Below are 25,017 nucleotides of genomic sequence, written 5' to 3' on the forward strand. Positions count from 1 at the left end.
TAAGAAGGTTATTTTTTTTCTTAGGAATATTATTTTTAAGAGATTTTTTATTTTTTTTAAGTTAAACTTTATAGTAGATATTCTTAAGGTTAATAGCTATAAACTATCTTAGCTATTTTTCTTTAAGGTTAATATTATTAAGGTATAATAAAGTTTATACTACTTAAGGGTTTTTATTATATACCTTATATTAGTAATATCTATTAATAAGTATAATTATAGGGTTATATTTATAATAATATTTAATATTATACTAATTCCTAATTCCCTTATAAATTTAAAAGTTCTATTTAGCTTTTTTTAATTATTCTTAAATATATATATTATAATAGTATTCCTAGTAGTAATAGCTATAATACTTATTTATATTATATTAATTAAAGTCTAAAGAGTTATATTTTTAAATATACTAATCCTAAATCTTATTAATTATATAAGTTCTATAGTAATATTTAGTATATAAGTCTAGGTTTTTATAATTATATTCTTTAGTAAAGTAAGTATTATATTATACTACTTCCTAGTTTATAAGCTATTATTATATTTTAAAGTTATTTTTCCTAAAGATCTAAACTATAAGTTAAAATACTTTAAGGGTATTAATTTAGCTAAGGTTTATAAATAATATTATATAAATTTATATATACTACTATACCTTAGGTATATTCTATAATAGGAGTATAGTATTAATTATAATAATATTAATAGTCTTTAGTAAGGGTATAGTATTATATATAAGCACTATATTCTTAAGGCTATTAACCTTCCTTAAGGTAGGTTTCTTTACTAAGGCTTATATTAATTTATTAAGTTTAAGTTTTTTTATAACTTAAGCTATATCTAAGTTAAAGATTTTATTATTATTATACTCTTAATCTAGTAGTTACTTAAACTTATAAATAGTATTAATAGTTTATCTAAGTTATTTTTAAAATTTATTAATTTTCTTAAATTAATAGTTTTAAGCTATATAGCCTTCTTTACTATAATTATAATAAAAGAATTTCTTTTCTTTAGTAATAATATTAAGGTCTATTTATCTAAGGTTTATTTTATAAGTATAAGTAATTTTATTATTTTACTTTCTACCTTAGTTTATATAATACCTAGAGTTATTTTTTAAGTAATACTTTTAAGAACTATTTATCTTAAGTTTATATAAAAGGTTATTAGCCTTAATATATTATTCTATAAAAAAGTTAAGGCTATGTTTTTTATAATTAATATAATATACTTTTTCCTTAAGTTCCTTCTTAAAACTATTATAGAATTATTTAATAAGAGCTAATTTTCCTTAATTAACTTTAGTAAATAGGTCTTAGAAGTATATAATATAATTAATATATTTCCCTTTTTAATAAATAGTTATAAAGTAATTTTTAGCTATTTTAATTTTACTAATATTACTAAATACCTTTTTAAGTTTAATTTTAAACTTATTAAAGCTTCTAAAGATTTTTTAAGTTTAGTTAAATATAGTACTAGTATCCTTTTTAAAGTATTTATCCTAAATAAGTTAGAACTACTTTAAGGCAGTTCCCTTTAGTTATAAAGTAGTAAATAATACCTTTTTTTCTAAGGTATTAAAAGTATTCTTAAAATCCTTAAAGTATACCTTAAGCTAAGTTTAAAAAAAATAAAGTTCTTTTATATTTCTATTAAATATAAAGGGCAGTTAACGCTTAATTAAAATACTAATATCTTTAGTAGTAGGCTTAACCTTTATATTAGCCCTAGCCTTATTAGTATTATTAACCAGTTGCTTATTAAGTACATATATATTTTAAAGAAATATAACTATTTTAGTATTTACTATATTTATAAAGTTAAGAGTATTTTCTATAGTAATATTTCTGTTATTATTAACTATAAAAGCTTTAGGGTTAGTAATAAAAGTTAGGTTAGGAGCTATATTACTTTCTATTACCTAAATAATATATAGTACTAATCTAAATAAGAGTTATTAATATATAACAGACTAGTTTATACTAAATAGTATAAAGTAGTTCTTAAGGTAATAAACTAATTATAGTTTATATTAATAAAGGCAGTAGGATATAAATTAAGTAATTTTATTATATAGCTAGTAAGTTAAATATAAAAATTAATCTTATTACTATATTAATAACTAGTTATTTAAGCTATTTAAAGAGTATAGTAACTAAATCTTATATATTTAGTTAATATTATTAAGTTAATAAAGGTTAATAAGTAACTTATATTAACTTATATTATAAATTACTAAAGGTTAATAAGCAACCTATGTTAACTTATTTTTTATTAGTAAATTAGTCTATAGTTAATTTAGGTATGTATTAATTAGGCGACTATAAAGTATTTAGAATATAATATTATAAAATTTTTTAAAAATTAATAATAAGAAATTTAATTATTAAAATTATATAGTTAATTTTATAATATTTTTCTTAGTATTTATAACTATTTTAAACTATAATCCTATTTTAAAAATCTAAGAAATATTTAATACATAAGCTATTATAATTTAAATAGGAATATATTATAGTGTAAATAAAATAACTTAAAATAATTACAATAGTAAAACTTAAATTATAATAATATAATATTAAAATATAATAATATAATATTAAAATATAATAATAGAAAATATATCTAAATTACTTTATAATAAACTTCCTTACTTAAATTATTTATATTAAAGGAGGTATTATATAATAAAGTATTATTTAATATTAAAAAGAGAAATAAAATATTAGTTTATACAAGGTTAATATTTATCCATTAGCTTATTTAATTATAAACGCTATTAAAGAGTATAAATTATATAAACGTTCTCCGACCCACCTATTATATTCAATAGAAGCCTCAGTTGACCACACAGCTTATTGCAACCTCACCATGGATGCTATCTACTCCGTGCCTTTATCGTCATGTGTCTAGGGAAAGGAAGGGCGTGCATCAAGGTGCGAGAAGTCAATGAGCGTTACATTAGTAGCTACATGTATGTACAGTCTCGCAGAGGGCCTTATGCAGAAGATGCCGAGTCGAAATCTCAATCAGCACGAGGCCGACTTCTGTAAGATTTCTCGCCATCGGTAGTTGAGCTCCTATCAGCGAAACTTTGCAAGCAAGGTACATGTACTGTGAGTCGTTAGTAACTAGGTACTAACTGCTAATTAGTTGTTATAGGCATTGATGACCTTGTGTCAAAGCATGTCCTTTCGATTAGGCAGGATTGGCCTAGTATAGGTAGTTACAAAGCACTAAACACAACTTGAAGTTCTTAAGCAAAGCGAGTTTCACGACTTCGACTTTATTCATCAGGATAGAAAGCTTCTGGATCCCGACTTGTGGTCCGCATGCCGCCGATTGTAAGTACATGTAATTATATTAGTAATCAACAATTCGTTGATATGTAGCTTAGCGCTGGCGGGCATGCGCCAACTCCCGTCAGCGTTTCATTCGGCGCTCGCATCTTCAAATGTCATCAAACCCGGCGGCTGTATCCCATCCCAACCCAACCCAACGAGCCTGTCGTCTTCTTCCACTTCCACCTCGCTATGGCTAAGCGCCGAGTATCTGCAAGCGCCCAGAGAGGATCCAAGTCTTCACCCTCTCCCGGAATCAGCACGCCCTGTTCGAAAGCCAGAGACGGCAGCGCGCCGACCCGGGGGGCAGAGAAGCAGACGACAAACACGCCCGAAGCGAAACCACACAGAGTCCGCAGAAGTGCGCGCCTAAAAGCTGCATCACAACTTGATGGTGGCAGCAGAGAAAAGCAACCGGAAACTGGCTTGTTGTTGGCCGGTCAAGATTCGCGCCATCAAGTGGTAAAGTACCTCTCTGGCTCTGCTGACTGCCTTGGTAGTAGGATTCTGCTAAACATGACCACCCTCCAGCAACATGGTACTTCCTACGAACCTCCCTTGAAACGAAAAAGAGGCTGCAAGACTCCTCGTTCCTCCCTTCTAGCGCAAGGTCCGCCACCTTCGAAGCGGCCTCGAACGTTGACTCGACACACGGCAGAGGGACAAGAGATTGAACAAGACACCAGCGCAGCTGTTGCCAAGCCAGTCCAAAGCTGGGTACTCAACGACAAGTGGCCCCCCGAGTACTTCGAACCAGACGACCAAGCGCGAGAAGAGCTTTGTGACTACGATAGTTGGCTACATGATATTATGGCACAACCACCCGTTCCCGTCGTCCAATATGTGGAAAGAAATGGGTTCAAATATCCACTGCCTGTGAAAAAGGCTCCTACATCGCTCCGACGAAAGCAATCAGACTTGAGTCTGACCGGGTCTAGTGAAAAGAATAGAGAAAGCAGGAGCACGCCATACCGAGATTTACGTTACGCTACATTACTCGCCGCCAAGGGGAGTTACATGGACAAGTCTGACTTGGGTATTACAAACACGAGCCTGAGCAGCTGTAAGACACTGTTGAGCTCGGACCAGGTTCTCCCAACGGACTCGCCCTTTCGAGACGACGTGTTCGAAACAACATGTCGCAGTGTTCAGGATCGAAATGAATCTCGAATCATCCGCAGTATTTCGCCATACATCGTGCCATCGGCCGAACATTTGACCATCATGGGGGCTACCAAACTAAAATGCCTAATTGAGAACGTCAACGAAGGATGGACAGGGAGCATTCCGGTAGAGGGACCCCGACCGCAGCCGGATTATTCTGTTGGATTTCGACGATCGGCCTTTACAGAGGAACAGTTGAATAGGCTCGACCCGCTTATAGGCAGCGTTTTCGACACCTCTTTTTTTGTCGCAACGTACCGGATGTACTTCCCATTTCTCACTTGCGAAGTCAAGTGTGGCGCTGCGGCTCTCGATGTCGCCGACCGACAGAATGCCCACAGTATGACGATTGCTGTAAGGAGTGTTGTTGAGCTCTACAGAGCCGTGAAGCGAGAAAAAGAGCTCGACCGAGAGATCCTCGCCTTTTCCATCTCGCACGACCACCGATCAGTTCGCATCTATGGCCATTACGCTGTCGTCGATGATAAGCAAACCAACTTCTATCGCCATCCGATCAAGACGCTCGATATCACAAGCGAAGAAGGTAAAGAGAAGTGGTCGGCCTATAAATTCACCAAAAACGTCTACGATGTTTGGATGCCGACACACCTCCAACGAATCTGCTCGGCTATCGACCAACTACCATCGAGTCTGGACTTTCAAGTTTCTGACGAGCCTGGGGCGCAACCCGAGGAGGCAACTGATCTATCACAAGACATGGGGAGTCTCCTTTCAGGCCCAGACAACGCCGACCTTGCTTTGCAGGAAGATGGGCAGATCCCGATTCCGCAAACGGCCACCCCGGACACCTCGGTTTCCAAAGGAGTAGGCCAAGGGGCAGCAAAGAGGGCGAAGACAACTCACGTTCCAAAAGAGCCGACCGGCAGGCGAAAGCAGTGACGAGGCTTCGAATCAGTGACGGAAGGCGGTTGAGTAAGACTGCGTTTGTTATATAGGTGTCGTATCCAAAGAGCTACAAGCTAGTCAAATCGCTCACACTTACCCTCTGTCGTATCGTGCTCTCGCTGAACCCTCTCTAACAGCCTTCTTAGTTCATCTTGCCCTACATGGTCTTATCGAACACCGTCCTTCCATGCATGTTGCCCATAGACACCTGTGCATTCTTGCCGATCCGAGTATCTGCGTAGGCTTGGTATACTATCGAAAAGAGCCCAGAATATTCCGCAGTGACAGAGTCACCCATCTGGACCGCTGAATACCTAGTCCCCCAATCTCCGCATAGCTAAAGCTGTGGCCTAAGCGGTCTTGCTCTATGACCAGTCTAAGGCCCTGATCCAACTCGCATTATTTCAAATCAGCCGGCTTATAAGAGTACTTCTGTTTAACTTGCATGAGTGGGGAGGCCCGTAAGTATCTTCGAAATCCCTGTTATAAACAGCAGCATTAGAACTAACCTACCCGGTAATAAAAGTAAAAAAACACTATTTAAGCTATAGCAGCTGCTTAAGGGCTTGAATTTTCGTAAAACTAGGTATATGTATAACTTATAGCTTTATCTATAGCTATATCAATTTTCAGAATTTTCTAAAATTCTTTTAAATTTTCAGAGTAATATTCTTATATTTTATTTAGTAAATATTAATATAATTATTTAATGAATCTCAGGTACTAGCTAACTATTTAGTATTCCCCTGTAGTATATAAAAGTACTACTTAATAAACTCATTAAGTATTAATAGTGAATATTTACACTTATTTATTTTGCAGTCTCGCTTTTTCCAACCTTAACTTGGCCTTATACCATGTATAAGCCATAGTAGTAAAGATCAACTATAAGCATAACTATTACAAGAGCACTAGTAAAGTAACTTATAATCACGGATATCATAGAGCTTCTCTATAACAGACTAACACTAAAGGTCCAGCGGGACTATTTTCAGTCTATTCCCAGCAGCGCTACTTTTTATATTATTATAATTATTATAAGCTTAGTTTGCAATACTATTAGCTAGGCACTGGAGGAAACTAACTTAGCAATAGCTTCTAAGATAGATTTGGATTGCCCTTGGCAAATGGCAACAGCCATAAAGCAATCCTCACTCTTTATCCATTAGCGTAAATTTGAAGACAGTTACTAATCTTTACGATAACTCATAGTGCGACAAATGAGTTTGGATTCATGAGCGTACTAGGAGACTCATGAGTGATAAAGAGCCCGGACAACTGTATCGTATATTCTATAGGCTAGTACAGGACATGGTTTTCATGTGGTAAAGCAGATGGCTCTAGATTCTCGTTGGAGGAACGGTTAGGCTTACATCTAACAGTACGCACAACCGGGATACGGGAGGATAAGTGAGTTTCAGTCTGATTAATTTGTTAACAATTATATATCCAAGTTATTGACGAGCATGGAGCGAATGTCAAATTGTATATATAGCTGATGTAGATGCGGTCGCTTTTGGCTATGTCGACTAGGGACAACATGATCGTCTTAAGTCGTGTTATAGCCCTCATCTTATGAATCAACTTGTTCTGAAGATCCATTATTGGCAAGATCATAAGAGCGAGACCGTGACATAACGCAAAGTCTCAGCAGATTCCATGGATGTAGCAAATTCCGGCACCGCCATTAGTATCGCAGGTCGATGCAATCCCGACAGACACCTCACCTTCGCTAAACTGATAATTATCGCGGGGCCCGAAACAAAATCCTGCATTGCGTTTCACAATGCGTGCTCCCTCGGTTTCATTGCTGTCCAGCCTTCTCAATATAGGAACTCCCGTGTCTGTAATAAACCCGTCAAATGGCTCTAGTCTAAATGGCGTCGCCGATTTCGACTTTAAAACGCCCCAGAAATAGTCGTACATTGCTGAATTTTGGTCGGTCGCACCGTTCCATACCATTTTTGTAACAACCGCAAACATGCCGTTGCTAGTTTCACCCCAGTATGACCAAGTCGCGGATGGCCATCCAACCGAGTTCTTAACCCGCTCTGCCAGACACTGTCCAATGGCCCATATGGTTCAGATCCTAGAGCTTGGAATAATTCCGAATTGACTGTGATGACTTGGCATACAGAGAATACAATGCGTCTCCTGGAGTTTAGTCCCATTGCCACGTAGTTCGATGTACCACCTGGGCCCGCCAGATTCCCTAATGCCACATTTGCCCAGAGTGAAGCTGCGAGCCATATCAAAATGTTGAGACGCATTTTAATAGAATGTATATTATGTTGTGTGTTTTGACGTGCAATTCTGAGGAGATAATGAGTTACTTCGAAGTATAGGCGTGTGTGATATGCAACCTCAAAGGAGGGTCTCCATAGACATATGTATCCATATAACGGGAGCCGGAGAAGATTAGACAATAAGAAGAGTTTACTCTTAGAATAAAGGCTTATATTAGAAAATCGGCTGAATACCGTCACAAATCGTAGTATTTATTTATAGCCGTCTCGACCATATACGCAGTTGTCTCTAAAGCTAGTGCGCTTGTGAATTTAAATGGTAAGCACTTATATACAAAGAGTCGGAATTTTTATTTTAACTTCATCCATCTACACGTAATAATAATCTCTAAGCTACTGAACATTGACCCGGTGCAATGCAAAAGGTGCGTGCAGCCTTTTTGGGGCCTCATCTGCGGCACTATCCTTAAAATTGATAGATGTGTATGTTGTGATGAGAGCTTTTGACCAGCGCGTGATCAATCGACAATCAGGACGAGACGTAAGCCAGGGCAAGCCTGGCTCCTGTACCTTAAAAAAAAAGAATTCTTCTTCGTATCTAGATGTATGAAACCAGACGAGGTACATGTGTTCGCCGCATCATGACCTCTAGCTGTGCTGATAGCTTCATTCCAGTAGGAAGCACTGGGCTAATGAGCCGAGGGTGGTCAGAAAAGAAAAAATGTTAAATCAACGGGTTTACTTCATGTATACATGCCGTTTCGCCATTGAATTATTTCATGGTCATAAACGTAGTACTATTGTCCGCTTCCTATACCTATCATATGCTGGTGAACCCAGTCTTAATTATTGCTACAGTACACTACACAATAGCAAGTTTTGTTCAGGTGGTAGCCTTAGACCATACTAATAGAGTAGTAAGAAAGAAGAAAAAGAAGGGGAGAGGAGTAGGTAGCCAGGCAACAAAAACGACCGTGAGGGCGAAGCTTGAACTATAGAAACACGATATCGAGATACAGGGCATCTTTAAAAGGCAATAGCAGAAGATATAACTAAATTGCTCTTAGGCTTCCTCGCTCAAATCGTCAACGTTGGGAGAGGTACTACATAACAGAGCACCGCCTGATACTAAAAAGGGAAATGAAACACTAGTTTATACTGGGTTAGCATTCGCATGTCAGCCCGTCTGATCATGGACGCCATTGAAGAGTATAAATCGTATGAACGTTCTCCGACCCACCCATCATATCCCGTCAGTCTCATTTTCCTTCAGCCACAAACCTTGAGCCCTGATGATCCGATTTCACATGAAACTAAACACGAGCTTTCTTAACATTTATCAGCTATACCGAACTTCATTAGGATGAAAGCTATTTAAGCTATAGTCAGGTGATGAAAAGTGTCGCTAGCTTCAGATATCATCGTATGACGATCGTAGCACCATTTACGCGTGGCAATTATTCCCCATTGAATGTATAAATACTACACGGTAGACGTGTGGTGTTCAAATCAAACAAAGTAACTATATTCTACTTGGCAAGTTGAAACTGAACAAGTAACAAACACATCAACACCATGGCTACCACCAACAACCCATCGAAACTCGTCCCAGAACAGCTATTCCACACTGTTCTCACCGTAATCGACTACTCCCACGACGCCTCCGGCGCCAACCGCACGCTATTCGTCCTCAAAACCCACGGCACCCTCGCCGCCGCAAAGAAATACGCCAGCCACGCCCTAGAAGCCGTCAACTTCACAGCCGAAGACTTTGAAGTCTATCGCGTCCGCGCCGACGAAGACCCAGCCAAGCCCTGGACCCACGGCGACGGCGTGCTGGTTTTCGCCCGCTCCTTTGATGGGCAGGAATTCCTCGTGGGAATCGACACTACTCCTAACAACGAGTCTTTGACTTCAACTCTAAATGGAGAGATAAAGCTGCCCGAGGGCGCAAAGTTCCTGCACTACCTTTTGCAGATCACGGTGGACTACAACGCCGATCGTAGCGGCAGCTCGCAGACCACGGAAATTGAAGGCACGTACGTCCATCGTGCGGATGCATGGACGGCTGCGCATGTGTCTCTCGATCCCACAGAGTATGCAGAGTTTGATCGTCGGGGCGACGCACAATTTGTCGAAGAATGGCCCTTTGGCGAAGATGTTGCGGTTCACGCGGTTTCTGAGACGGGACAAAACTACTTTATTGCGGTGAAAAGGCCCCCCGAGCAGAAGCACGAGGTAAAGCCTCACTCGCTGAAAAAATAGTTGTCATGTGTGCTGCATTTGTGTGGTGGAAGCAAGGACTTTGTCTGCCGTGAATGTGAACTGGCTAAGCTGTGACTTTCAGATGTTGTTTTAATTAGCTGAAAGCTGTACATTACTGTCTCTAAATACTTTACTCCAGCTATAGGTCTAGTAACTGTAATAATAATCTCTTCTGACCATCTATCCAATATCATAATTACTATTATATTTGTAATTCATTATACATTAGCCACGTCCAATCAAGCGTAGGATACAGCTGTAAGATGATTCATAGTGAAGAATGAGCCTCGTATTAGTGAACTTGGAGCGACTTTGTCATAATTTGATCTCAACAACACCCAAGCTAGGGATTGGACAATACTCGGAGAGGAGGAAGATCTGTACTGTGGTCTACAAGACGACTGCCCAAGAGTAACACCAAATTCACGTGGTGTTGCACAGCTACCTGTATTTCTTCCCCTCTCGTGGCAACCAATAGACCATGCTTCCATTACAATTGTCAACATCCGTACCAGTGCAAAAAACTCTCTCTCAAAGCAAACCAAAATGGCCACTCTCGATGCTCTAAAGCGGGCTCTTAGACAAAAAGCTACTTCCCCGAAGCAGCCCCTGTCCGACGAACAATATAGCGCTGGCTTTGACATCCTGCTCCAGGGCCCCGGATGGAAGACGTACCAAGACTTTATTTCCCCCCAGCTATCCCAAGTGCTGACTACTCTGCTCAACTCGCGAATCCGCATCTCGGTGTTGGAGATAGGGCCTGGCCCCAAGAGCGTGCTTGGGTATTTGCCGGATGACCAAAGACGCAAGATCAACAGGTACGCTGCGTTCGAACCAAATGGCTTATATGCCACTGAATTGCAAGAATGGCTGGAGACACAATCTCCGCTCCCTTGTCTGGAAAGCCTGCCCGACATCTATCGAGCGCCTTTTACTCTGGACAGCACCGTCACCGATGCAAATGATGCCCAAGAAAAGTTCGACGTCGTCCTCTTCTGCCACAGTATGTATGGGATGACACCCAAGCGCAGCTTCATCGAACGGGCACTAGAAATGCTGGCTGTGCAACCCGAAGGCGGGGTAGTGGTGGTCTTCCATCGTGATGGTGTGTACTTTGATGGTCTGGTGTGCCATGAAACGGCTTCATTCCCTTCCGGGACTATTCGTGTTGCAGATGATGATGGGATACTGAACTTTTTTTCCTCCTTCGTCGCGGGCTTTGTCATGCAAGACAAAGACGCGGACGAGGCTATCCACGTCGAATGGCGCAAGGTGTGTTGCGACTTGGGTCGCCGTCAGGAAGCCCACCCAGGTCATCTCTTCTTCAGCGCACCCGAGGTTATGATGGCGTTCAATCATCGTGCCACAATGTTGCCGGAGCTGACAGCGCAAGTGCTATTGGTGAAAGAGGACAGGACTGTGAAGAACTGGGAGGCTCGGTCCCACCGTCCCGCTTCAATTCTCAGGCCGGCGACGATCCAACATGTCCAGAAATGCGTTCAATGGGCTTTGAAGCACGGAGTTGCTTTGACTGTCATCGGTGGAAGTCATAGTGGCCACTGTCTTTGGCCCAACGTTGTCGCAGTTGACATGGAAGCTTTTGATCAAGTACATGTTCAAGCTCCTGGAGATAATGGGACAGACTACGGCTTCAATTCCGGCTCCTTGATTATCGCCGAGGCAGGATGCAAGACGGGAGATATCATTCGTGCTGCCATGGCGGCCGGTTTGACCGTGCCTCTCGGAGCTCGTCCAAGCGTGGGCGCTGGGTTATGGTTACAAGGCGGCCTTGGGCATCTCGCCAGGCTTCATGGTCTTGCATGTGATTCCGTTGTCGGCTTCACAATGGTGAGCGTTGATTCGGCCCAGATCCTGTGTGTCGGACATGTACCAAGTGAATATTGGCCGACCAGTGGTGTGCGCCCGGAAAACGAAGCCGAATTGCTATGGGCAATGAAAGGTGCTGGAAGCAACTTTGGCATCGTGATGAGCGTCATTTTCAAATCGTACCCGGCTCCGGTCTATACGGTTCGAAATTGGATTGTCCCACTGGATGATGAGTTTGAAGCGCGGCGTAGACTCACCGAGTTTGATGGGCTCCTCGCCAGAGGCCTCCCTCGCAACTGTTCTGCAGATGCGTATCTGTATTGGGATGCTGGACGGTTGCAGCTTGGCATTACCACGATTGAAGCTTGCAGAACGAAATCGGCCTCGGGAACTCCCACACTTGCCGGTACAATTCTGGGACCAGAATGCAATATCAAGGTCGTAGACAGCGTTGGCTTGTTTGACGCCGAAATGTACGTGTCCGGAATGCATGGAGGACATGGAGGCGGCAAAACGTCGTCGTTCAAGCGGTGTCTCTTCTTGAAAGATATTGGAGCTGCAAACGTGGCCGCAATCTTAATAGCAGCAATCGAATCTCGTCCCACGGCCCTCTGCTATCTCCATCTGCTGCAGGGCGGCGGAGCGGTTGTCGATGTGGCCCCCGATGCTACGGCTTTCGGCTGTCGTGACTGGGACTTTGCCTGCGTTGTCACCGGCGTCTGGCCTCGTCACCAAGACGGAACCGAAACTGCTCAAGCTGCTATGGAGTGGGTTTATCATGTCGCCCGGACTCTGTTGCCCCTGGCGAGCGGAGTTTACGGTGCAGATCTCGGACCGGATCCCAGAGATGCCGATCTGGCGGAGAAGACTTTCGGTCCAAACCGGCCGCGTTTGGCTCGTCTCAAACGACGTGCAGACCCATGCAAGGTGCTGGCTTATACCTGCCCACTCCCAGAGGCACTGATGGGACCGAAGCTCATCGTTCTTGTCACGGGAGAACATGGTGCCGGCAAGGACTATTGCGCCGATGTTTGGGCATCCGTATTCAATACAAGTTCTCCCAACACCCTTAAGGCACAGGTGGTTAGCATTAGCGATGTAACCAAGCGAGAATACGCGGCAGTCACTGGAGCTGACCTGACTGCTCTACTCCAAGATCGTGCTTACAAGGAGCAACACCGGCCAGCCTTGACGGCATTCTTCCAAGACCAAGTGCGGCAACGACCTCGGCTGCCAGAGGAGCATTTTCTGAATGTAGTGCATGGCGCTGTGGACGTGGACGTGCTGTTGATCACCGGGATGAGAGACGAGGCTCCAGTTGCAGCTCTGTCACATCTGGTGCCAGACAGCAGAGTGATCGAAGCTCGTGTCAGATCGAGAGAAGAGGCGCGGCAGGCTCGTGGAGATTGTCAAATCAATGATAGAGTTGTTGATCAGAATAAGGACGACACCAATGGCACCACCAATGGCGGGCGAGACTCAGACTGGTGCCCGAATCTCATCTTCTACAACGACACGCCTGGAAGTGAGATGGCAGAAGAGTATGGTCAACGTCGTTTGCTTCCCTTCTTTAGCGAGGACCTGCAGCAGCTGGCCAACATGGTGCGTTCGGTGCCCGACTTCCCACGCCCAGGTATCGAGTTTCGCCACCTGCTCGACATCTCCCAGCAGCCGGGAGGATTGAAGCTGTGTGTGTCTCTGTTTCGGGGCCATTTTGCTGCTGACTGGAACAAGATCGGAGCAGTGGTTTGTTGCGAGGCTGGAGGCTTCATCTTTGCGTCGGCGCTGGCGTCACAGACAGATGTACCCCTGGTGCTGATTCGTGAAGCCGGCAAGCTCCCGCCGCCCGTCGTTTCTGTTGTCAAGAGGCCGTCGCACATTTCGCATTCAACAGCTGGCAGTTCAAGAGAGAAGAAGATGGAGATGGAGCGGGATGTGATCCGCAGAGGTGCATCTGTGCTAGTGGTGGACGATGTCCTTGCCACGGGGGAGACGCTTTGTGCTGTTGTGCAGCTGCTGGTGGAAGCTGGAGTCAGCGCTGATGATATCAGTGTCATGGTCGTGGCAGAATTTCCTCTTCATCGTGGCCGGGAACTGATGCGCAGTTGTGGTTTTGGAAGAGTCGGTATTCAAAACCTTTTGGTCTTTGGGGGTGTTTAGAAAGGAGAACTGAGCTGTGACTATTGTAAATGCACGTAGTCAAATCACATCAATTACTACGAGGTCGGGGGTGAATTACTACCTGGTAGGAGGTAGTACTTTTAGGAGGCATTATGCGCTGTAGGTCAATAACTTCCACCTAAAGGTCCAGGTTGTAAGGCACTTGCAGGGACATAGGTACCTATAGGCATAGTAGCCTGGAGGTGCCTTAGGGCCTGTGCCGCCTGTACATGTGCCTACATTTACCTAGGTAGGTACATAAGGTTCACCCACATCTGCGCGGGATCAAATTGGGCCCGAGCAAGCCACTGCAAGGCTCCGACTATGTTTGTTTCCAAGAGGCAACCTTCGACAACTTCCATCAGCCCCAATACGACACGTCCAAATCAAGCCTCTCTTACGCAACTCTTCACCATGGGTTCTACCTCACAGCCATCGCAATCAAGGCCTCCCCTGGAGACCTTGTCTATCAAGCAGCTTCTTCGGCTGCATCCGCGGGACAGGCTTCTGGTTAACCCTCTGGAGTGGACCAGCCGCCATCTTGAGGTGCTGCAATGTTCCTTTGAAGACTCCAGACCACCTTCGCCTTCACAAGAACACCTAGACGAATTGGACGGAATTCCTGTCGATAAATTGTGTGTTAAGGCGGTCAAGAAGGTGAATAGCGGCAAGGGTGGGTGGGAACTCGACCGTAGCATCAGATACATCATTGGGTCTGATGAATGCCCACTGAGGCCCTCCGGGTAGGTCTTCATATGGGAGGAAGTCTACTCCCTCCCTCCATTCCTCTTTTGTCCCCTTCTGTTTTCTCTTTCTTTTCATTAACGGTTGACTAGGAGACCACTTGACTTCCACTTTGACGGCCATTGGATCTGCAGTCTCCCCTGTCAAATCTTCACCAGCAGGTATGGTAACAAGGCTCTCTTTGAGAAGGGCACAGCGCCAGTCGCCTTGGTCTACATCGAGCGCGGGCACATCGACTCCCTTCGCTATCGATACATGTTACGTTATCAAGGTAGACGTCACAGCAAGGAAACTATGGGATTACACGAACGCCATGTGAAAAGAGTTACGCCACCTAACCGTCTGCGTGATCCATACATAGTAGCCCTCCTGTTGGCAATTGCATATAACCAACGGCGCGGGACAACGTCTTCGATATGGTCAAGAGCTACTTTTTGGGTATGCTGCACCCCCATGGCATTTTCGCCTTCACACATCCACTGACGCATTATATTTAGCCACAGGTGGTGGTGACAGATCGTAAAGATGAACACGTCCACCTCTTTGCCGCACATATCTCGTCCAATTACCTCAACAAATTTGACTTTCCTTCCCGCCGACCTGCCAAATCAGCACAGCAACCGTTGTTGATTCACCATATCCGCGTACCGTTAAAGCCATACGACACTTTTCGCCATCGCCTACTCACGATCCTGCTTCATCCTGCCGATTACTACAAGCAAGGTCAGCCAACAGATTGAGAGCTAGATAGGCTGTGCATGAACTGTATATATGTTAATAGTGCCAGCTCTTCATGACATTACGCAAGATTCTTGTCAGCTGCAGAGCGACCCCGTTCAGTCTGTCTCTGTAGATTTCGTAGGTTTTTTTTTATCTAACAGGTCTCATCATGGACTTTTACCACGGGACAACTAAGAGCTTTCACAAAACAATATCACATAATAGTCACATCTCCAATGAGTCTCTACGACCGAGTGGACCAGTTGTATATTGACTGCATATTGCAGATCAGGCCCAAGAGGTAACAATGACTCGTGCCCAATACGCCTTGTTTATTTGGTCTTGGAATATGAATACATTCTCATTTATCAATTAGTGTATTGCAAGAAACGTTTCAGTGCACATCAGACATTAGTGCTAGCTAAAATATTCATGTCCCTAGGAATTATTCTCTCACTGTCCATGTGGTTTTACTAGGCCGCTCTTCGAGTAATTCTCACGGGACCCCAATAGACTCTTCTCGCCTTCCTGCTTAGGTACATGTATGTAGTGATTTTTTTTATTACATCCAGACTACGGTCATACAGCTAGCTTGTTCACTTTTGAGCAGCTCAGCGCCCTGGGCCTTTCCGTGTGTTTTCTCCCTTTGCTCGTTCGCTCATTCGTGACCCTTCGATCGATCCCTCACAGTAATCATTCCATTTCTCTGTCTCTACTCTTATAACCACCCAGTTCCCGTCATCTCATCTTGGCTTCCCACTTTGTCATCGGGTTCTCCATTTAAAGCGATCTCGGCCCACCGTACCAAGGCCATAACATGATGAGCGGTGCTCTGTCGACCGTCCATGGTGGCACCATCCAGCCGCTCTGTTGACCTCACGTGTATGAAGCTTTCCGGATCCGCAGTTTCATCTTCCGATTTCTGAATCGATTATAAACATTATCGTTACTCGTAAGGTGGAAGAATTTGATGCAATGTTTTATGACAACGATGTCCAATGACACTGTCAGTTCGGTTAGTTCAAGAGACTTGTAGCGGAGCCCAGAATAGAAGAAGAGGAAGGAGTGTGATGGGAGAAGACGGATGTCTAGAGAAGTTGGGAGTACCGATATTAGATGGGGATATTGCTCGAAAAACTTACCTCTTAGCAAAAAAGGTCACGCCAGAGTCTCTCATAGCCAAGGCCACCCCAACAACTTGGCTCAAAAGGCCATCGGAAACAGTTTGTTCGCCATTTTTTACGTTTTGGGATAGATGCTTCGCCTCAAAAAGGGCCACTTGCTTCCGTGAGGGTATAACTTCAACTCCTCCTTCATCGAATGACCAGGAGTTTCGTCCCCGGTGTATACGCCTGGCCTCGCGCCATTGGATGATGGATTCCTTTTTACCCGGTGATTGAGCAAAGGCAATCATATTTTGGATTAGAGTCTTTGCAAATAAGGCCGTAGACTCCGCAACAAGTGGCTCTTCTACATGCTCGTGATAGAAGATGCAGTCTCTCTGAGGGTTTGGGCCTGAGCTTGCTGCCATTGGGCCGTCCTTGGGAGCTTGTAGTCTCAGAGTAGACGCCAAATAAGCCCAAATGTGTCCAAGCTCCGAATTTTATAGTCCGATGGAAGAATATGACGCAGTGCCCAATGGCAACAATGGCGATGACACTGTTGATTCAGTCAGTTCAAGGAGACATGTAGCGGGGCCTAACCAAGAAAAGCGAAGGGAGTGGCGAAAGAAACCAGAGATACCTACCTATTCAGAGGGACTGCTGATCTTTAGGGCATCCACCATCTCTTCGTTTGCCGAGTTATCTGCAAGCCGTCAAGTCAAGTTCTTCCTCTGCTGTGGAGCGAAACTTCAATTGCCAAGGCATGCAAGGGTGAGATACGATGCGATTCACAGGTTAACTGTAATCAACGGCCCTAGAGAGGCAGCGAAGCTCTAGACCAGATGACCGAGATCCAGATGACTGAATCCTATGAGGATGGGGGTGATACGTTTGGGTTCATTTGGAGGCCTTTTTCGGTTTGTTGAAATGCCAAACCAATTGTTTCTGATGGCGTTTGGAGACGGATTGTTGGGGTGGCTAATGCTCTGGTAGATTCTGGTCTGTATAGTCTGCGGAAAGACAAGTGATTGAGCGATGTGCCCTTGTCGTCTGAACTCTTAGATTTCTCCGCATATGTTGCTTGGGCAATATTGGTCTCCTCGAAAGGAAGACATTGACTAGATGGCTTGCAGATTACTCGGCAAAGGAATAGATGGTCGATGCCCAGAGATCAACAGCGAGAGCACCTTGAGTCGAACCTTGGAAAGCCTGGAAACTCTGGGCTTGTCGAGACTATTAGATAGCTACCTGGCGGCTGCTTTTGTTGTGAATAGAGTCGCAATAGGCCATCGCCAGCGAGTGTTGGGATGCAATAGCAGTGCTCGAGTGCGTGATTTGCGTGGCTGTGACACTGAAAAACTTTTCCCACTCGAGAACCCTCCTTGCTACGTGTATTTATATTCAAAGGGCGTGACTTGTGTCACTCTCTTTACGTCATCGTCGGGAGTAGTAAATGCATTCGAGGTTCCAAAGTTCAATGTTCCCCCTCACTCACTGCCTAAATATGCAATTCACTTGCCTCTAGACGATTACTTGACTCACGATTTCTGTGCCACATCGGAATGTCGCATAGCGGCTTGAGAAGCATAGGACGAAACTATTCATTCACGGGCTTCGTAATGGCACCACGAGACAAACTCCAATGGATTTTTCAAATTCACGTCCTGATATGCCGGCCCAACATGCATAAGGCATCCGTATCCGTCTAGATCACGCGTCTTAATCTTCAGGTTACCATTCCCTTAGTTTCCTTCTCCCCCACAATCTTAGCTCTGCTCGTCTCCTCAAGGCGAAACAACTTCATCAGCGCAATCTACCAAGGCCATCAAATGGCTGACGATAGATTCACGGCCGTGACGGACGGCGGCGTCAAACCACACTGTAGAATTTACCACCAGGTAGGTATTCCTTCCGTTGAGGACCGCTGGGTCCATGGTCTTGAATTGCGACATGAATTGTTCGTCTACCGTGAAACTGAGAAATTTCACAAATTGTTTGATGGCTAGGATGGTAATCACCCTACGTAAGGTTAGACACAGTACTGTAAAGGATGTCGATGAAAAGATTCGAGTCAAATACATGTACTTACTTGTTCCGTAAGATTGAAGATCCCGATGCTATGACTCCTAGAGCTTCGCCTACCATCTGGGCCAGGAGCTCGTCGGAAATAGTTGGGCTCCCATTTTGAATCGTCTGGAATGCCCTTTTGGCCTCAAGTATTGCTACTTGATACGTTCCTCTTTGGTCCACAACTTGAATACCGCCATCATTAATGGCGCATAATTGCAACGTGCCGTCCTTGTGCGCCATTCGCGCGGCTCGATATACAACATCTGAAACTTTGTCTGCCGGTTGACAGAAGGCTAGAACGTGTCGGATAAAGCAACTGGCGAAAATGACAGTGATATCCTCGAGAAGAGGTGCCCATTCGGCCTCGTGATATCCAATGCTTGAGGGGGTTGACTCTGTCACTGATGGAGTGGGCGTCTGCGACGACGCCTCTCTCGAGGATGAGCCTTGAGACTCGACAACTTGGGAAGGGTTTCGTTGTCGCAGCTGTCTATCTGGCGTCGGTCCAGTGTCGAACTTCACCAACGGGGACAAAGCGGCCCAGAGATGTCCAAGACCGTCGTTATTGTATTGGCGTAGTATTTTAACATCAGACATGCTGCCCAGAGTTGCCTTGTCCTCGTTAGGTCCACGGATTAAATCTTTGAGAACTGAATCCCATTCGTTCTTTTCTCTCTTTATTGCTTCGACTGTATCTTTTAATTCGGAGAGAACTTGGGTCGGTTTGATGCATACGACTCGGCAAGCAAAGAGATGCTTTAATCCCCAAGTGCTCGCGGAACTCTTCCATTCCGCTGAACTCTTGAGCATTTGGAAGCTTTGGGCGCTCTTAGAGGAAGCTTTAAGGGCGAAGTCTCTCGGGTTTCGAACAGTGTCGTAGAATGCCATGATGAGGGCGGATGATGATTGCTTGTGTTTTGTTTTGGGAAAGTTAGAGTACCAAATGAAGTTATTTGCTCCTTCGAAATATATAATGCACAAGAAAAATTTTCCTTTGGGAGAAGTGCACAGGTGGGAGGTGGGTGGGTGGTGGATCGAGCAAACGGGCATCTGAGAGAAATGTGAGCGACGGGTGACGCGCATACATGTACATGCGTTTCACTTTTACTTCACTCTTAACGGCCCATTCTATGGGAGATTCAGAACAGGTAGTGGAAAGGTCTGATATCGGATTTTGAATTTCAACTCAATTTTGTCTTTTGTCCTTTGTAGAGTATAACGCGAACTGATGACAGGTATAAATTTATGAACGCCTCCGTAACTACTCGGAATTGAATCTGGAAGAAGTTCTATTACAACTGGTGCTCTGGTGATTTCACAGCCGATAGTTGAGGTCGATAAGTTTGACGAGAACACGATCACCACAGCCAAATGCGGGCCGTCAGCCCGTGCTGCAGAAAGCGGCCGTATTACCGCAATTTTCATTCATGATTGTCGTTCTAGATGTTCTCGAGTTTCTTCTGCACTAATAAATGTTAGCAGTTTCTATTTATACGAACATCTACCGCGTAGAGATGTATCACACAGCCGGTGCGATAAGTAGCTTCAAAACAACAACGTTCTTTGGGGGATAGACTCACTGTCGCTGCCATCACCGGGGGAGTGTGTGATTATTGCTGGCTCTGAAGAAGTTTTTATGCTGGAAGAGGCTGCAGCGATACTGGAGGAGTTGCCTGCCGTCGTATCGGGCTTGCTGACGCAGTAGCGATAGCCCTGCGAGATGGCACAGGCGGATGGGTCGGCTTCATCGAAAGAGAGGGACGGATTCCACGAGATAAATTCGTCAATGTCAACTAACGTATGAGTGTATTGTTAGTATGTGGCTTTCATAGAAAACGGGGAACGGCAGAACGATAATGGATAGACGCAACTGTCGAGTCGTGGGGAAAAGAGGACAAAAGAAATACTTGCCCCTATAGAACGTCGCAAGCCACAGACACTCATTCAAGTTTTTTCCCCTGAAGAAATATATGGGCCCCCTATATTGCTCATACGACTTGCAGGAATCCGCGGTTCCGGGTGCCAGAGGCAGAGGTTTCGGGGTGTATGGGATGCGTACGGCTGTGGCATGTGCGTTGGTAGCTTGGATGGAGAAACGTTGAGCTACTGGCTTGTCCATATGAAAGCCAGGACCCTTTTTGTATCCCGCACCAGGGCGGATTTTCGAGCTGGAAGAAGCCGACATGGAGTCGGTCTGAGTAGGATTGTTGGGGGGAGCCGTTCTTTATAACGCGATCAGCAAGTGTATTGAGTAAATAAATGCAATGTCAAACTAGAAAATATCATGGTTCACACTTACATCGTTGCAGCCGTTGCCTCATTCAAAATGTAGGGAGGCCGAGAAGTGATTGGGTATTTGGCAACTCCGCATCTATTGGTCCGTCAACTCCCATCATCATCTTGTCGTAGACAGGGGCGCATTCTAGAGGGACTTACGACGACGCCAGGGATGAGTGTGCGCTTGCCAATTCATCATCGTATCCAATAGGCGAATCTAAATGCGCCTGCTGAACGAGCAGGTTGCAATCCGAGCATAGCTCGGCAGACGTTGCATTCTCTTTACTATTCCAGTCGAAAAAGTACGGAGAGCAGAAAAGTTTCGTGGCTCTAATCGCTCAATATCAGCGAAGATAGACATTTAACCATGGTAAAGCCACACTCACGGGTCTCTCACACAGGAGTAGTGGTACGTGTACAAGAGAAGGTCTGTAACGTAGGTTGGAGGAAGCTTCAAATCCTCTGTCCCCACAAAGTCTGAACTGCTGCAGACAGAGAGTTGTTTTTCTTTCAAGGCCTTCAGATCGCTCAAACAGGTTTCGGTGCAAATATTGGAAAGAAGGTATGGGGCGGTAAAACCGCCTCCTGTAGCAATCCCAAAGAACCTGGAGCTACATCCGACCTTCTCATAGAATGTGGCACTGTCATAGAAAGCGTTAAGTGGTCTGCTCATACAGACTTCGGAACGGATGGAATGAAGCCACCTACTTGCAAGCAGCAGTAACATTTGCTGGAGTCTCAAGCCGAGAATTTCTTGAGAGGATTTGACAGTACACAAGTGGCTGCAGGAGCACACTCCATAGCTGATCTAGATATTAGCGCCGAAAAGTTGGGTCAAGTTTCTTGAATCAAGGAGTTTGATGTGTTGAGAACGTGAATTAACGCACCAAATAATAAACCGAGGGAGACATCGAGTTCAGACGCGCATGGACAAGGCTCGCCAATCTCTCAATCTTGATGAACCAAATTTAGGGGAACAAAAGAACGGCCCATGAGAGGGAGCTTGGAACTGGTTAAAAAGAGCAGAACGTGAAAGCTCCACTTCAGCCCGTGAGATTGCACTACCCATGTCCTTTAAATTAGGCATCGATGACCAGCATTCGAAGAGTGCCGTCCAACAGCATTTGGATCAAGGCGCCCGGAGCTGCATCTTCAGCCAGAGGCACGTGTAGTGATGTTTCCACCATTCGAAGAATTAGAGTGCATGATGGTGCAGATAAGAAGAAGACAGTCAATTGAATCACACATTGAGCTTCATTTGAAGAGAAAGATGAACCGCGGCATCCGGTGAAGCAATTCATGTGTTGGTTGTAAAAAGCCGCTAGACTCTAGTTTGACATGAAGGATTCTGTTGTTGGTCGCAGCAAACAATCAAGGGGAATGACCATCCACCGCCAGAGGCTTACATGTAGATACTAGAGGAACTGGTCGAAGCAGATATCAAAAGAAGGTAGCGATAATAGAATGTAGGCAAAAGACTCAGTAGATAGAGAGCGATTTCAGTGCGTCTCTCCAGTTTACTTGAGCTGAATATATATGTATGTACAGGTAACCACTCGCGAAACTCAATATTTAAGCATGCCCCTGGGCTATTTTTATAAAGATTGACCTTTAGCCTAAGCAGGTATCATTTTATTACAGTGACGATTTTTTGTGTGGATAGGTGCATTTACTTTCTTCACCTCTGAACGCCGCCCGACATTGAATAGGTAACTACTAAACTAGACTTCGAATATTCGTTCTTCTCTTTCCTCATACTATAAATAGCTTGGCTTTGTGCATCCAACAACATCGTCGTATATACCAGAGTTATTACATCTTTGGTAGTAGATTATATTCATTGTGTTGGCTACAAGTTCGGACGCATGCACTTTAAACCATACTCCACTTACACGCTTTATTGCAAAAGAGTTCGCTGCTAATCATTCTGTGTACCAAAAAAAAAAATGGTGAAATAACTACAGTCTATTGAATCTCAATCGCCTATGTGTTTTTTTTATATCTTATTTATGGCAGGGTGCTTCGAGGCAACCGTCGTGTTGATAAGTAAGGGTGCATCTGGAAATCCATGACGTTGTGTTGACATACGCCATTCTCCAACCTACAGTCAGTTTATCATCGTCATATATAATCGTAAACACATGGTTCTTATGTCATATTGATTTCAAGCACACTAAATATTACGCGACAATCGTGCGGGGGGATTGTTATTTAATTGAAAGAAGTTCCCACAGAAAGCGATTGCACGTAGTTCGTTCTTCGCTCTTGTTAGCAACAGAGCTCAAGCGCATATAATATTCCGCCGTTTCTTTTCCGCACGCAGACTATCTAATTGTTAGCAACCATGGCAACTTCAAAAGCAGCGTATCTTGCTGAAAAGGTTATTGGGCATGATGACAATGCCATAATTGAGCAAGATGTCACCAACTACCCAGAAGACTCGCTCGATACCATGAAGGCATTGGTCTGGAAGGGAAAGCAAAAAGTCGAGATTGGTTTGCATACCCCTTCTCACAGTCGATAATTCTCCAATATTCTTACATATCTCCCAAGCCGAGGTCCCCAAGCCTCAGATTCTAGAGGATACCGACGTGATTCTCAAAGTCACTGGTTCCACTGTCTGCGGTTCAGATCTACATCTTTACCACGGCGTAGTGGTGCAACTTGCCGACGGCGACATTCTAGGACACGAATTCTGCGGCGTTGTAGAACTAGTAGGCCGTGCCGTCAGCAAAGTTCAGGTCGGGAAGAGATACGTCGCTTCGTTTCAGATTGCTTGCGGAGATTGTTTCTTCTGCAAGCAAAAGCTATCGTCGCAGTGCGAAAAGACCAACGCAAACACGACCATGAAGGGCCTATATGGTGGGAGAACGGCAGGCATCTTTGGGTATTCCCATCTTACAGGCGGATTTGCTGGTGGTCAGGCAGAATATGTCCGCGTGCCATTAGGTGATGTGAATTTGTTGGAGATTCCTGATGATGTTTCGGACGAAAAGGGTGGGCATGACTTTAATCTTCACAGCCTCAAGTTCTGAATCATAATTACGCTAACTCTTCGTATAGCACTATATCTCTCTGATGTTCTCTGCACTTCTTACCATGCCGTCAAAGATACAGCCGTCTATCAAGGCGATCAAGTGGCCATCTTCGGCGCAGGTCCCATTGGGCAAATGGCTGGTGTTTTTGCCCTAGGAGAGGGAGCCTCGAGAATTATCTTCGTAGACACCGAACCGCGGCTCACTTTCATCAAACAACGTTTCCCTTCCGAACACAGCGACAAACTTACTCTAGTCGACTATAAGAAGCTGTCGCACGGCATCACCTCCAAGGAAACTGTTGTCAGCAAATTAAAGGAGCTTTGCGGCGGCCGAGGCCCAGACGTCGCCATCGAGTGTGCGGCAGGGGAATACGCCAAGGGCTGGATGCATTGGTTGGAAATGACGATTGGTGCTGAGACCGACACCAGCGAGATTCTCAATGAGATGGTTGAAGGAGTGCGCAACTATGGCCGCTGCGGCGTCACGGGAGTTTATGTCGCATATGTGAGTACATGTCTTGATCGCTCTCTCAAACATCCTTGTGCTAACCGATCAACTTAGACCAACCACTTCAATGTTGGCTCCCTCATGCAGCGAGGCATTCGACTCATCGGAAACGGCCAAGCACCGGTGCATAAATACTGGGAAGAACTACTTGCCAAGATCCAGAAAGGCGAGCTCGACCCTATGCAGATGGTGTCTCACAGAGTCAGACTCGAGGATCTGGACAAGGTGTATGCAAAGTTCGATGCAAAGGACGAAGGCATGCAAAAGGTGTTTGTGGAAACCAGATTCTCTCTGCCCAAGTCTTCAGAGTCTCCTGAAGTAACCCTGTATTAAATCTATCATCAAGTCTCATGTCATATACTCTCTTTCTAAGCATCTATCTGGTTAAAAGTAGTGTTTTTCTACTCGCTTATTCTGTCTACCGCTTGATCGCTCCAACGACTCCATATTCTCTTAGTATTGAGAAATCGTGCTGACATACCTACTACAATCTCCCCATGATTGGCCAATCAGCTTATGCATATATACACCAGGTCACGAGGGCGCAGAAGAGAGAGGCTAAGAGAAATAATAATAGGCAGCTACCTCTCGAAATCTGTGTATAGAAAACGGCCTGGATCTTTAAACGCCATGAATCAACCTG

At 44.3% G+C, this 25,017-nt stretch overlaps 7 protein-coding genes across 7 annotated transcripts; 4 read left to right on the plus strand and 3 right to left on the minus strand.

Moving 5' to 3' along the window:
• Positions 1 to 3,338: 3,338 nt before the first annotated feature.
• Triagg1_2397 (uncharacterized protein) lies at positions 3,339 to 5,411 on the plus strand (the record flags this gene model as incomplete). Its single annotated transcript, XM_062896573.1, has 2 exons — positions 3,339 to 3,350; positions 3,399 to 5,411. The coding sequence occupies 2 exons, from the start codon at positions 3,339 to 3,341 to the stop codon at positions 5,409 to 5,411; spliced, it is 2,025 nt and encodes a 674-aa protein (XP_062758609.1).
• A 3,827-nt stretch (positions 5,412 to 9,238) lies between these two features.
• Triagg1_2398 (uncharacterized protein) lies at positions 9,239 to 9,928 on the plus strand (the record flags this gene model as incomplete). Its single annotated transcript, XM_062896574.1, has 1 exon — positions 9,239 to 9,928. The coding sequence occupies one exon, from the start codon at positions 9,239 to 9,241 to the stop codon at positions 9,926 to 9,928; it is 690 nt and encodes a 229-aa protein (XP_062758610.1).
• Positions 9,929 to 10,474: 546 nt separating this feature from the next.
• Positions 10,475 to 13,915, plus strand: Triagg1_2399 (CAZyme family AA7; the record flags this gene model as incomplete). Its single annotated transcript, XM_062896577.1, has 1 exon — positions 10,475 to 13,915. One exon carries the CDS (start codon positions 10,475 to 10,477, stop codon positions 13,913 to 13,915), a length of 3,441 nt encoding a protein of 1,146 aa, XP_062758611.1.
• A 600-nt stretch (positions 13,916 to 14,515) lies between these two features.
• Positions 14,516 to 15,147, minus strand: Triagg1_2400 (uncharacterized protein; the record flags this gene model as incomplete). The annotated part of the gene is made up of 2 exons (XM_062896578.1): positions 14,516 to 14,904; positions 14,970 to 15,147. The coding sequence occupies 2 exons, from the start codon at positions 15,145 to 15,147 to the stop codon at positions 14,516 to 14,518; spliced, it is 567 nt and encodes a 188-aa protein (XP_062758612.1).
• A 3,119-nt stretch (positions 15,148 to 18,266) lies between these two features.
• Triagg1_2401 (uncharacterized protein) lies at positions 18,267 to 19,440 on the minus strand (the record flags this gene model as incomplete). Its single annotated transcript, XM_062896579.1, has 2 exons — positions 18,267 to 18,501; positions 18,572 to 19,440. 2 exons carry the CDS (start codon positions 19,438 to 19,440, stop codon positions 18,267 to 18,269), a joined length of 1,104 nt encoding a protein of 367 aa, XP_062758613.1.
• Positions 19,441 to 19,991: 551 nt separating this feature from the next.
• Triagg1_2402 (uncharacterized protein) lies at positions 19,992 to 21,502 on the minus strand (the record flags this gene model as incomplete). The annotated part of the gene is made up of 6 exons (XM_062896580.1): positions 19,992 to 20,017; positions 20,133 to 20,345; positions 20,491 to 20,774; positions 20,852 to 20,923; positions 20,989 to 21,159; positions 21,216 to 21,502. The coding sequence occupies 6 exons, from the start codon at positions 21,500 to 21,502 to the stop codon at positions 19,992 to 19,994; spliced, it is 1,053 nt and encodes a 350-aa protein (XP_062758614.1).
• A 1,671-nt stretch (positions 21,503 to 23,173) lies between these two features.
• Triagg1_2403 (uncharacterized protein) lies at positions 23,174 to 24,707 on the plus strand (the record flags this gene model as incomplete). Its single annotated transcript, XM_062896581.1, has 4 exons — positions 23,174 to 23,324; positions 23,383 to 23,826; positions 23,893 to 24,371; positions 24,429 to 24,707. The coding sequence occupies 4 exons, from the start codon at positions 23,174 to 23,176 to the stop codon at positions 24,705 to 24,707; spliced, it is 1,353 nt and encodes a 450-aa protein (XP_062758615.1).
• Positions 24,708 to 25,017: the final 310 nt, after the last annotated feature.

Source organism: Trichoderma aggressivum (genome assembly GCF_033847375.1).
Source record: "Trichoderma aggressivum f. europaeum strain CBS 100526 chromosome Unknown scaffold_006, whole genome shotgun sequence".
NCBI lineage: Eukaryota > Fungi > Ascomycota > Sordariomycetes > Hypocreales > Hypocreaceae > Trichoderma > Trichoderma aggressivum.